General features: G+C 42.1%; 2 protein-coding genes across 2 annotated transcripts in view; both read left to right on the top strand.

Moving 5' to 3' along the window:
- The window catches only part of LOC129528913 (olfactory receptor 7A10), an 8,497-nt gene extending 1,003 nt beyond the window's left edge, over positions 1-7,494 (top strand). Inside the window, exon 2 of the mRNA XM_055371996.1 lies at positions 6,071-7,494. Within this exon, the coding sequence (XP_055227971.1) occupies positions 6,083-7,012 (930 nt within the window). The 5' untranslated portion in view covers positions 6,071-6,082 and the 3' untranslated portion in view covers positions 7,013-7,494. The remainder of the gene's footprint in view (positions 1-6,070) is intronic.
- A 5,037-nt stretch (positions 7,495-12,531) lies between these two features.
- Positions 12,532-13,814, top strand: part of OR7C1 (olfactory receptor family 7 subfamily C member 1) — a 37,750-nt gene continuing 36,467 nt past the window's right edge. The window contains exon 1 of the mRNA XM_055371994.2: positions 12,532-12,914. The gene's annotated coding sequence lies outside the window, so the exon portion shown is untranslated. The remainder of the gene's footprint in view (positions 12,915-13,814) is intronic.

Genomic DNA, 13,814 nt, shown 5'->3' with positions numbered 1-13,814 from the left:
TCAATCTCTTGACCTCGTGATCCACCCACCTCGGCCTCCCAAAGTGCTGGGATTACAGGCATGAGCCACCTGGCCCCGCCAGTTTTTCATTTTTAAGAAGGGCATATTTGGTCGGGCGTGGTGGCTCACGCCTGTAATCCCAGCATTTTGGGAGGCCGAGGCGGGTGGATCACAAGGTCGGGAGATCGAGACCATCCTGGCTAACACAGTGAAACCCCATATCTACTAAAAATACAAAAAACAAATTAGCCTGGCGTGGTGGCGGGCGCTTGTAGTCCCAGCTACTCGGGAGGCTGAGGCAGGAGAATGGCGTCAACCCGGGAGGTGGAGCTTGCATTGAGCCGAGATTGCGCCACTGCACTCCAGCCTGGGCGACAGAGCGAGACTCCATCTCAAAAAAATAAAAATAAATAAAAATAGAAGGGCATATTTGAGTTTGTTTCCATATTGATGAGAAAGATCCAGACCAATAAATTTTTTCCAACTACTACCTGGCAAAAGCAGTTTATGAAACGTACAGTTTTCAGCTGCTTTTCTTATGCTAGGTATTCAAATGAATTAAAATTTTATTTAAGAGTTGAAAACTGGTATATTAATGGCCTTTACTTTGCAATTTTTCCTTACTGGTAAGACTGACTACATCTGTGTTTGTCAGACATTTATCACTCTATTGGAAATTATCTATGAAAATTCTTGGCTTTTGTATGATGGATTCAAAGTGATTTTATTCGTGTTTTTTATTACATTCTTTAACATATAAGCATTGGAGTTTTTGCCAATTTTGGCATTTGTCATTTAGTTCTTTTATGTAAGTTATTACACAATGAATGTTCTTATATGTACTTTTTTAAAGCTGTTTTATGTTCTTTTGTGTAAGTTTCAATGTATTTGAGAGGACTGTGTGCAAGTTTAAAAAGCTTATGTAGCCAAATCCATCCATCGGTCACATTGTGTCTCCCTAATTGCCTTATAAATGTAGAAAGTTCTTCTGCATCTTTTGGCTGAATAAATCACCTTCTATATATAAATTTCCAACTTCTTTTCACATCTCTGTCATTCCTTATTGTGCCTTTTAGCTTTTTGTATTCAATCCATATCTAGAAGTTGTGTCACATTTATATCTGTCATAAACATGCTTGAATCCTTACATCTTTATATAAGATCAAATTATAACCTTAGACACTACTTCCTTTTCCCTTTTTTTTTTTTTTTTTTTTTTGAGATGGAGTCTTGCTCTGTCACCCAGGCTAGAGTGCAGTGACGCGATCTCAGCTCACTGCAACCTCCACGTCCTGGGTTCAAGTGACTCTCCTGCCTCAGCCTCCCGAGTAGCTGGGATTACAGGCACCAACCACCACACCCAGATAATTTTAAAAGACCTCCTGTCATATTCTTTAGTTTCCATGACTGGTAGTTTAATCTTAAATTTGTAACCCATTTTGATGTTATTAAATTATTACTATTTTATGTGATTATATTAAAATTTTTTCAGATTTTCATTCTACGTTGCTTTAGACAGTTGTTTTGAAACCACTGTGCTTAACCTAATTGCATTTTAACTGTCATTCCTTGTTGCATAAGTTCGTTTCTTTTAAAACTTCTCTTTCTATATTATGCACACTTTTGTATTCATACAACACTTATACAAACACGTAGACAGAATCCTATGCATATCACAAATATGCTATATTTTAGAGCAGTTGTTTTTAGCTTGTCTTCTCCTTTCCTTTCCTATCCTATAAATGCTATAAAAACATTTTGGAATTTTTTCTTTAAGACGGAGTCTTGCTCTTGTCACCCAGGCTGGAGTGCAATGGTGCGATCTCGGCTTACTGCAACCTCCGCCTCCTGGGTTGAAGCGATTCTCCTGCCTCAGCCTCCCGAAGTAGCCGGGATTACAGGTGCATGCCACCATGCCAGGCTAATTTTGGTATTTTTAGTAGAGACGGGGTTTCACCGTGTTGGTCAGGCTGGTCTTGACTCCTAACCTCCTGATCCGCTCTTTTTGGCCTCCCACATTTTGGAATTTTTATGTTAAAATTGTCGTTCTCACTTGAGTGGGTGGCATGATTTTGTCCCCCAGGGGACATTGAGCAATGACATATTTGGCTTTCACCCTGTAAAGGTCAGCAGACAACAGGGACAGACCCCACCACAATGAATAATGTGGCTTAGAATTTAAGTAGTGCTGAGATTGAGAAACCGAGTGAATGAATATCTGTATTTTTAGTATTTATAGCTGTATCCAGGTGTATCACTTCACATTTATGCCAGCAAAATTAGAGTTTCCCTTCTCTCCCTGTTTGTAAGTTCCAACCCTACTCAATGTGGTAGCTCCTTAAGTTTTTTCCCAGGCTGATGCGTGTGACAGAGATTTCTTGTTGCCTTAAATTATTGCTTGGTTTAAGCAAAATTCATATATATCACCACCATTTTCACTTGTCTTTTTTTTTTTTTTGAGATGGAGTCTTGCTCTGTTGCCCAGGCTGGAGTCCAGGGGCGCAATCTCGGCTCACCACAGCCTCCGCCTTCCAGGTTCAAGCAATCCTCCTGCCTCAGCCTCCCCAGTAGCTGGGATTACAGGCGCCCACCACCATGCCCAGCTAATTTTTGTATTTTTAGTAGAGACAGGGTGTCACCATGTTGGTCAGGCTGGTCTCAAACTCCTGACCTCAGGCGGTCCGCCTGCCTCAGCCTCCCAAAATGCTGGGATTACAGGCGTGAGCCACCGTGCCTGGCCTCCATTCCTTCCTAATAGTGAGACTAGGGGTGAGAAGAGCAGAGGAGTAACACAGCCCTAGGAGGCCATGATGTGATGCAAATGTGTATGCATTGTGTGTGTGTGTGTGTGTGTGTGTGTGTGTGTGTGCGCGCGCACCTCTAGGGCGAGAGGAATTTTCAGAGAAAAAGAACCTGGGACCAATATATTCCAAAAGGCAACTTGTAATTAAAAGACCAGAAGTTGGCCTGGCATGGTGGCTTACGCCTATAATCCCAGCACTTTGGGAGGCCGAGGTGGGCAGATCTCCTGAGGTCAGGAGTTTGAGACCAGCCTGACCAACATGACGAAACTCCATCTCTACTAAAAATACAAAAATTAGCCGGGTGTGGTAGCAGGCGCCTATAATCTCAGCTACTCAGGGGGCTGAGGCAGGAGAATCACTTGAGCCCAGGAGGCGGAGGTTGCAGTGAGCCAAGATCGCACTGCTGCACTCCAGCCTGGGTGACAGAGTGAGACTCCATCTCAAAAACAACAACAACAACAAAAAAAAAAAAACAAAAAAAACACAGAACTCAAGGCAACAGTGAAAAACAAAGAGGAGATGCATTTCAAATAATGGGACACCTTTGCAACCAAATTACCAAAGTGCAAATGCAACAACATCAGGACCGAGGAACTCCTTGTGTTATCAAATTTCAGCATTTAGGAGGTCACCTCATTCCTCGTCATCCTCTGACACCATCTCCCATCCCTCTCTTCTTGCTCATTCTCTCGCTACACTGGATTCCTTGTTAGCCTTGAACATCTGCCAGAAGCACATTCCTCAGCGTCTTTCATTGATCTTTCCTTCTGCCTGGCACACACTTCTGCAGGGAAGGTGGTCACTCTGACCCTGTCTTCTGTTCCATTGTCACCTTGTCTGCTGGTCTTACAGGAAAGCAAAGTAAAAACTAACACCTCATCCATGTTTTCTTTTTTGCCTTCTTTCTTTACTTTGTAGGAGCTGTCACGACCTGATGTAGTATAGGATCTGTCGTCATCTGACATAGTATAGGATCTATCATCATCTGACATAGAATGTGGTATTTTACAAATTTACTTGTATTTTCTCTGTGTTTAGAGCATAGGGACTTCTGGAGTTTTTTAAATTATTCTTTAAGTGCTGGGATACATGTGCAGAACGTGCAGGTTGGTTACATAGGTACACATGTGCCATGGTGGTTTGCTGCACCCATCAACCTGTCATCTAGGTTTTAAGCCCCGCATGCATTAGGTGTTTGTTCTAATGCTCTCCCTCCCCTTATCCCGTACCCCCGACAGTCCCCAGTGTGTGATATTCCCCTCCCTGTGTCCATGTGTTCTCATTGTTCGACTCCCACTTATAAGTGAGAACGTGCGGTGTTTGGTTTTCTGTTCCATTCTCAGCAAACTAACACAGGGACTTCTGTTTTATAGCACCACTTACTCACTGTCTAGACAGCATCTGGAACATGTCGAAATTCACTTGATATTCCCCAAATGCATGAAAGATTTTTCTCCCTAAACTTGTAGAGTAGATGCCCTCAGAGAAAGGCTGAGAGTGGGAAGGAATTCAGAGATGGCAAGGGGATCTCCTAACGGGGACCAGATTCACAAACAATATAGAAATTAACTTCTTGTAGAATGGAGGCTGGGGGAAGTGGAGTGGGGAAAGTTAGAAAGATGTTGGCCAATAGACACAAAATTCCAGTTAGACAGGAGAAATAACTTCAAAAGATGTGCTGCACAGCATAGTGACAACAGTTCACGGTGATACACTGTATTCTCAAAAGACACTAAAAGGGTGAATGTCAAGTGTTCTCCTCACAAAAATGATGACAAGGTGAGGTCATATAGATGCTAATTAGCTAGATTTTGCCATTCCACAATGTATTTATACTTCATCACATCATGTTTTAAGTCCTTTGAGAAATCACCAAACTGCTTTCCACAGGGGCTGAACTAATTACATTCCCACCAGCAGTGTATAAGTTTTCCCTTTTCTCCACAACCTCAGCAGTGTGTGCTATTTTTTGACTTTTCAATTATAGCCATTCTGACTAGTGTAAGATGGTATCTCACTGTGGTTTTAATTTGCATTTATGTAATGATTAGGGACGTTGAGCATTTTTTAATATGCTTGTTGGCCGCATGTATGTCTTTTCCTGAAGTGTCTGCTCGTGTCCTTTGCCCACATTTTAATGGGGTTGTTTGTTTTTTGCTTGTTAATTTGTTTAAGTTTCTTATAGATTCTGATATTAGACCCTTGGCAATTTCTCAAAGAATTTAAAACAGAATAACCATTTGACCTACCAATCCCATTACTAGGTATATACCCAAAGAAATATAAATTGTTCTACCATAAGGACACATCCACACTTATATTCATCACAGCACTATTCACAATTACAAAGACATAGAATCAACCAAGACGCCCATCAACGGTAGACTGGATAAAGAAAATACGGTACATATATACCATGGAATACTACGAAGCCATAATAAAGAACAAGATAATGTCCTTCGCAGCAACATGGGTGTAGCTAAAAGCCATTATTCTAAGCAAACTAATGCAGGAACAAGAAACCAAATACCATATGTTCTTACTAATAAGTGGGAGCTAAACATTGAGTACACATGAACACAAAGAAAAGAATAGTCCTGGTACATGGCTCATGCCTGTAATCCCAGCACTTTGGGAGGCTGAGGCAGGCGGATCACCTGAGGTCAGGAGTTCAAGACCAGCCTAGCCAACATGGCAAAACTCTGTCTCTACTAAAAATACAAAAATTAGATGGGTGTGGTGGTGCCTACCTGTAATCCCAGCTACTCGGGAAGTTGAGACACAAGATTCGCTTGAACAAAGAGATAGAGGTTGCAATGAGTTAAGACTGCACCACTGCACTCCAGCTTGGGTGACAGAGCGAGACTCCGTCTCAAAAAAGAAAACAAGAGAATAGATACTGGGACCTATTTGATGGTGGAAGGTGGGAGGAGAGTAAGGATTGAACACCTATTACGTACTATGGTTATTACTGGGTATTGAAATAACCTATACACTAAACCCCCATGACATGTTACCTGTTTTACAAACCTGCATATGTAACCCTGAAGCTAAATAAAACTTTTAAAAACACATCATGTTATATGTGATGAATACATATAATTTTATCTGTCAACTTAAAAATAATTTTTTAAGAAAAAGATATTAACTTCTTGACTGTGGAATATAAATGATAACATTTCTGATAGTTTTGGAATGCATGTTTGTTTCATGTTCTTTCACTCTCTCTCTCTCTCTCTCTCTCTCTCTCTCTCTCTCTCTGGTAGTCACATCACAAGATGAAATCATGGAACAATACAATAATTTTAGAATTTCTTCTCCTGGGAATTTCAGAGGAACCAGAATTGCAGCCCTTCCTCTTTGGGCTGTTCCTGTCCATGTACCTGGTCACTGTGCTCGGGAACCTGCTCATCATCCTGGCCACAATCTCAGACTCCCACCTCCACACCCCCATGTACTTCTTCCTCTCCAACCTGTCCTTCGTAGACATCTGTTTTGTCTCTACCACTGTCCCGAAGATGCTGGTGAACATCCAGACACACAACAAAGTCATCACCTATGCAGGCTGCATCACCCAGATGTGCTTTTTCTTACTCTTTGTAGGATTGGATAACTTCCTTCTGACCGTGATGGCCTATGACCGGTTTGTGGCCATCTGTCACCCTCTGCACTACATGGTCATTATGAACCCTCAACTCTGTGGACTGCTGGTTCTGGCGTCCTGGATCGTGGGTGTTCTGAATTCCATGTTACAAAGCTTAATGGTGTTGCCACTGCCCTTTTGTACACACATGGAAATCCCTCATTTTTTCTGTGAAATTAATCAGGTGGTCCACCTTGCCTGTTCTGACACCTTTCTTAATGACATAGTGATGTATTTTGCAGTAGCACTGCTGGGCGGTGGTCCCCTCACTGGGATCCTGTACTCTTACTCTAAGATAGTTTCCTCCATACGTGCAATCTCATCAGCTCAGGGGAAGTATAAGGCATTTTCCACCTGTGCATCTCACCTCTCAGTTGTCTCCTTATTTTATGGTACATGCTTAGGGGTGTACCTTAGTTCTGCTGCAACCCACAATTCACACACAGGTGCTGCAGCCTCAGTGATGTACACTGTGGTCACCCCCATGCTGAACCCCTTCATCTACAGTCTGAGGAATAAAGACATAAAGGGTGCTATGAAAACATTCTTCAGAGGAAAGCAATAGAAAGGCTATTTTTCAAGAAAGGCCTGTGACTTCAGAGCTCTAAGCCCCAGAGCCAGAAATGGTGATTTGTTAATAAGATGGTGGAAGGAAGACTTGCCCCTTCCATTTATTTCCTGGAGTTTAAACTTCTTTGTTCCTCAACTACTTTATAGAGTTTACACTATTCTTCTTAGAGTCAGAGATGACCTTAAATATGACGGAATATAATTTTCAATCATACATGAAATAACTATGGAATATTTGTTTTCGTTGGGGTACATTTACTCATTGAAGTAGAGGAGCCTGGTGTCCACGCATCACTAGGTTTGTTCATCTGAGTGAAGGATTGAGTGCCATGGTGTATGTAATGTCCTTGCATCACTCTGCTACTTCTGCCTAATGTTTTCCAGTGCTGCCTACAAATATGACTCCTTCCATTGTCCTAACATCTCTTCCTTAAAAATGTCATAAGCATCAAAGTGTTGACAAGTGAACAATATATGTATTTACTTTATCTTCAGTTGTTTTCTCTCTTTTATACTCTAAACACTCTTCAACTCTCATGATCAAAGGATGACTCACACAAGAGCTCGAATTTCTACCCAGTGTTGCCTCTGGGAATAGAGACTTGTGATTGAAGGTCACAGTTCTTTCCTTCAAAAACATATGTGTTATTCCATGAAAGGACTATATATGCAAAGCAGTTCCCAAGTGCAGAAGGATCTGAGAAGTCAAAGGACAAGGCAGACAAGCCAGTTTGTTGGGTAGGGTAATTTACCAGGGAAACTTATAGACAGAAGCATGGTCTTAGGTGGCCGCAGGACAAGTGGATCTCCACACCTCCACCACCCCAGACCTGGGGCTTATATCTTGGAGGAAACATTATATGTGCTCTGGAAGGAATGTGTAAGCAGCTACAGGTATCGCAGCCTATGATGTATGGAAGAACACCAAGGGTTGTTTTGGAGGAAAGGCAAAAATTACAGTGAACACGTATTTCTATAAAAAGAGTAATCCATCAACTAGACATTTTTGGAGGCTTTTCTGGACTGAGCGTTACTCAAAAGTAACCTGGTGGATTAGCATGGGAAAAACAGTCAGTGTTTTCCCAACATATTTACTTTCAACCTCTCCTAGCTACCTGAAGATAATCTAATAGGCAGTCTCATTTTAATACAGTTATCTGAAATAAATATGAATAACCAGGTAATCATAAATATTTCCTTCAAATAACAGAACAAAGGTCCAGAACAAAGAAACATCAGATTATTCTGAATCTCTTTAGTTGTGTTTGCATTGATTATTGTATCAGTAAGCTACTACTGCATAACAAGTCATCCTAATAGTAAATGGTTTAATGTCATGCTATTTTTTAATCACATGGGAGGCAATGTTGGAGAAGTTTTAACTTTGGGGACTTCGGACATATGAATTTTGGAAGGGACAAAAATATTCAGTCCATAGGGCTATCCAAATCAAGTTCTTGAACTTTGGACAGCAAGGACAATTTGAGAGAGGAAGCTCAAGAAAAGTGATGGAATCTCTTTTTTTTTTCTTTCTTTCTTTTTTTTTTTTTTTTTGAGATGGAATCTTGCTGTGTCACCCAGGCTGGAGTGCAGTGGTGCAATCGCGGCTCACTGCAAGCTCCGCCTCCTGGGTTCACGCCTTTCTCCTGCCTCGGCGTCCAGAGTAGCTGGGATGACAGGCGCCCGCCACCACGCCTGGCTAATTTTTTTTTGTATTTTTAGTACAGACGAGGTTTCACCATGTTAGCCAGGGTAGTCTCGATCTCCTGACCTCATCATCCACCCACCTCAGCCTCCCAAAGTGTTGGGACTACAGGCGTGAGCCACTGTGCCTAGCCAAATGATGGAATCTCTTACAGCTTCTTCTCAGGCATTGGACATTTCAGGACTATTCACATTTAGCTGAAGTCACATGTCCAAGTTCAGTGTCAACTATTGAAGAGCTATGCTCTCCTTACAATTGAGGCACCTTAAGACCCAGAGTCCATAGTGGTGATTTACAGTCCTCCTACAGAGAATAGAGGAGTTAATAAATAATTGTAAAAAAAAAAAATTATCTGAGAAAGAAACAGACATGCAAGAACTTCATACTTCTGTTGGCAGCAAACATTTGTGAATTACATGCTGTGGAGTTGGAACAAAAAGGATGAGAAAATTTACAGAAATTATTTGATGCAACAAGAAATAGCAGCTTTGCAAATATTCCCAAGAGCAGAACAAGTAAAGTGGATTGAAAGAGTCTAAAAATTCTTGCTGTGGTTATTTGGAATCAGCATTAGAGGGTCAGAGGCAGGCCCAGGCACGGTGGCTCATGCTTATAATCCCAGCACTTTGGGAGGCCAAGGCAGGCGGATCACCTGAGATCAGGAGTTCCAGACCAGCCTGGCCAACATAGTGAAACCCCGTCTCTACTAAAAATACAAAAAATTAGCCGGGCGTGGTGGCACAAGCCTGTAATCCCAGCTATTTGGGAGGCTGAGGCAGGAGAATTGCTTGAACCTAGGAGGTGGAGGTTGCAGTGAGCCGAGATTGTGCCACTGCACTCCAGCCTGGGCAACAGAGGAAAACTCAGTCTCAAAAAGAATAGGGTCAGAGGCTACATCCTTGAATATAACAAAACATGGAATGGTGGATTCCCCACACTCTGACCCCTCCTTGAGTCCCTGGGATGAGGTCTCCCTTCAAGATCACAAGTAGCTGTATTCCAGGAACAGGAACAGGGTAACGCTAGACTCACATCCTCTCGCAAGAGACATTTCTGGTGTCACAATGAGCTAAGTAAATGCAAAACTGAGACAATAACAATAGCTGCTATTGATCGAACAATTATTCTGTTCCAGTAACTTTCCAAGCTTTAAAATATTACTTACTTTTCACAATAACTTCATAGGATCGATGAAATTTCCAGAATTTATAGATAAGAAATGAAAGTTCTAAAAGTTTCATTTCCTGTCATGAGGGATTTACTCAAGAGACACATGTAAACTTGTATATGCAGAAGCTAAATGTGAGTTTGTTTTCTGCTACTATAGCAGAATGCCTGAGACTGGGCAATTTATAATGAACAGAGATGTATTTGGCTAATGGTGAAGTGGCATCGTTTGTCTGGGGAAATACTCAAGGTTCATTGTCCTGCTCTAAGGAAAATGAAGATGCAGATGCACGAGGTGTGGATTTAATAGTGGAAAGTTTAATACATGAAAGAAACAAGAAAAAAGCTCCCCTATGTAGATGGAGGCGGGTTCCAAACAGATCTCCCTGTTGCCCATGGGATTCGGTTGGTTTTATAGAGGGGCTTGAGGAGGTGGGGTCTGATTTACATAGGGCCCAGGGGATTGGTTGGACCAAGTGTGTCATTTACATAGCCTGCAAACAGGCTGGCCATCCCACCCCAATTGTTTATTATGCAGATGGGGTTTTTACCTGGCCAGTGCCATGACACCATCTTGTCTGCTCCTTACAGTGCACGTGGCTGGCAGAGAAGGGAAGATGGAGCCACCATCTTGAAAACGTCTAGTCCTTAGTTTCTGCCAGCATTCACCCAGGCAAACTCCCAGCTTGCTTGTCTATGTCTGCAGCTCAACTTTGCAGGCTGCTCTTTGTTAGAAAATGATTTGAGGCTGCTTTTCATTAAAAAAGAAAAGCCTTACTGAGGACTCTCATGCCCTTGCTCTCTGCCTAAGTAATTCCTTCTTAACTCCTATATCAGGAGGCACCTAGTGGGAGCTAATCGAATCGTGGGGGCAGTTTTCCCCATACTTTTCTCATGGTACTAAATAAGTCTCATGAGAGCTGATGGTTTTATAAGGGGTTTCCCTTTTCACTTGATTCTTATTCTCGCTTTGCCTGCTGCCATGTAAGACATGCCTTTTGCCTTCCACCATGATTGTGAGGCCTCCCCAGCCATGTGGAACTGTGAGTCCAGAGTCCATTAAATCTCTTTCCTTTATAAATTACCAAGTCTTGGGTATGTCTTTATCAGCAGCGTGAAAACGGACTAATACACATGTAGAATCTCTGGACCCCATCCTAGACCTGATAAATTAGAATCCACATTTGAACAAGATCCAAAAGCAATTCATATAAACTTTGAAGCTGGAGATGTTCTGGTCTAGAATAGTGTTCGCAGCTTCCTCCATGTTAACATTTGTGCTGGATTATCATTTGTGGTGGGGGTATCCTTTGCATTGTTGGATCTTGAACAGCATTCTCAACCTCAACCCCCAGGTGCCAGTAACATCTTCCTAATTGTGACAACCAAAGTTTTCTCAGATATTTTCAAGTGTCCTTTGGTGGCAAAATCATCCCTGTTTTTTTGTTTCTTTGTTTTTGTTTTTTTGAGATGGAGTTTTGCTCTGTCACCCAGGCTTGAGTAATGTCAGCTCACTGCAACCTCTGCCTCCCGGGTTCAAGTGATTCTCCTGCCTCAGCCTCCTGAGTAGCTGGGACTACAGGCGTATGCCACCACGCCCAGGTAATTTTTACATCTTTAGTAGAGACGGGGTCTCACTGTGTTGGCCAGGCTGGTCTCGAACTCTGGCCTCAGGTTGTCTGCCCGCCTTAGCCTCCCAAAGTGCTGGGATTACAGGTGTGAGCCACCACACGCAGCCTCATTCCTGTTTTTAAACTACTGGCCTCAAGCATGAGAACTGAAAACATCATGAAGGAGTTTCAACCATTCATCCCTTTCTTGGTTTATAATGTTGAGCAGATCACTGAATCTTTCTGAGCCCCATTACTGCATACGTAGAATGATGCTCATGACAGTACTGACCACATAAAATAAACATTTATAAACATTAGATAAAATAATCCTTATAAGGTGCCATTCTCAGGACAATGTGCATAAAAGGGTCTAAATATATCTCTTGTAATTGGTACACATTTTATCAATGAAGAACTAAAAGACAGTTCTTAATTTGTCTGACAAGCATTAAATTACAAATTGTTTTGGTGAAAACATCATGAAGCCAAGGAGTATAGCCAAGCCATGATTTATATCAAAGGAACACAGTACTCCCTCTAGTTGAAGAATGAGATGGAAATTTTCAGATGTTGGGCCAGGCACAGTGGCTCACGCCTGTAATCCCAGCACTTTGGGAGGCCAAGGCGGGTGGATGACCTGAGGTCAGGAGTTCGAGACCAGCCTGGCCAACATGACAAAACCCCTTCTCTATTAAAAATATAAAAATTAGCCGGGCATGGGGGTGAGCACCTGTAGTTCCAGCTACTCGGGAGGCTGAGGCAGAAGAATCACTTGAACCCAGGAGGCGGAGGTTGCAGTGAGCTGAGATCACACCACTGCACTCCAGCCTGGGTGACACAGTGAGACTCCGTCTCAAAAAAAAAAAAGAGAAATTTTCTTATGGTATCAGGGGCTGTAATCCCACAATAAGTCAATGCTTTGGAGATTTAAGGGGAGTAGGCAAGATGGGTTTCTCAGTCTTAGATTTGAAGAAAACTTTGTCTCAGGATTGGGACAGTTGTTACAAAGTTAGACTTCTGGAAGAAAGGAGAGTTCATGTTGAAAGAGTAAGAAAGACTGGTTCATCCAGTCTCTTGGGAACAGAGAATCTGCAGGATTTTTTTTCTTTCTGTGCAAAGCAATGTCCCACAGGGACATAATGTACTCAGGGTTTCAAATAGCAAGAAGAAATGTGCCTATTGAGCAGATGTGGGAAGCTATAAATATTTCATCTGCTGTTGTCCCTCAGGCACCCCTGGGTTGAATGGAATATCATTGTTTCTTTTGAAGTCCAAAGTCTGGCTCAGAGACAGATGCTTGACTCTTTCCTGCTGCCTAGTCTGCTGAGCAGAGCTTCAGTCTCCACCATCAATCATCCAGTGAGGAATTTGCACTTACACAAGGAACTCTTCCTCGGAGAGATCCCCTCCTGGTGAGTCGGAGAGCCCAGTGGGAACTGCAGGAAAACAATAGACGGAATAGATGCAGAGAATATTTACCTGAGATCACCTGAGAGCCAGTCCAGCCTAACCCAGAGCCAAGATATTGCTGCGGTTATTTGCTTGGTTGATTAATTAACTAAGTAATGTCTCGTTTTATGATGCAAAAAAAGAAAAGTGAACACCGAACTAGGCAATGCAAGGGTGATGACTGTTGACATTTAGTGAAGGTCACAGAAGCCCAATTAGAAGGAATAGGAGGTGTAAAATGATTTTTGTAAAAGTACAACATACATCTTTGTAGTTAAGGGGAGTAGAGAAATCGTGTATTGGCTGTGGAGGGATATACAGTCATGTAAAGACATTTCCTTTTTACTTTTAAAATGGAGCATATTTCAGTTTGATTCTATGCCCGTGAGAAAAATCCAGATGAACGGATTGCTTGCAAATACCATTTTGCAACAGCAGTTCACAAAGCGTATATTTTGCAGGATTTTCTCTTACGCTAGGTATTCAGATAATACAAAATATTTAATAGGTGAGAGACTATGTACTAATGAGCTGTACTTGCATTTATTTCCTCACTTGCGTGGCTGAATATATTTGTGTGTTGTTTAGACCTGTGATTTGATGCTTCTAAACAACTCACAGTGTATAGGATAGACTTTATCAAAGAGAGTGATCTAGCCCAGAATATCAATAGTGCTGAGATTGAGAAACACTGTGGTGAGGAATATCTGCTGGCTTCCTGGTTTTTGGAGTTTTGTTGTTTGTTTGTTTTTTCTTTGAGACAGAGCCTCACTCTGTCGTGCAAGCCTCTGTCCATGCTACTACTGGAATGCAGTAGCATGATCTCAGCTCACTGCTGCCTCAACCTCCTTGGCTCCGGTGAT

Source organism: Gorilla gorilla, chromosome 20, assembly GCF_029281585.2.
Source record: "Gorilla gorilla gorilla isolate KB3781 chromosome 20, NHGRI_mGorGor1-v2.1_pri, whole genome shotgun sequence".
In the NCBI taxonomy this organism is placed as follows: domain Eukaryota; kingdom Metazoa; phylum Chordata; class Mammalia; order Primates; family Hominidae; genus Gorilla; species Gorilla gorilla.
The sequence above is the reverse complement of the archived record's forward strand: the minus strand, read 5'-3'. Positions and strand labels throughout refer to the sequence as shown.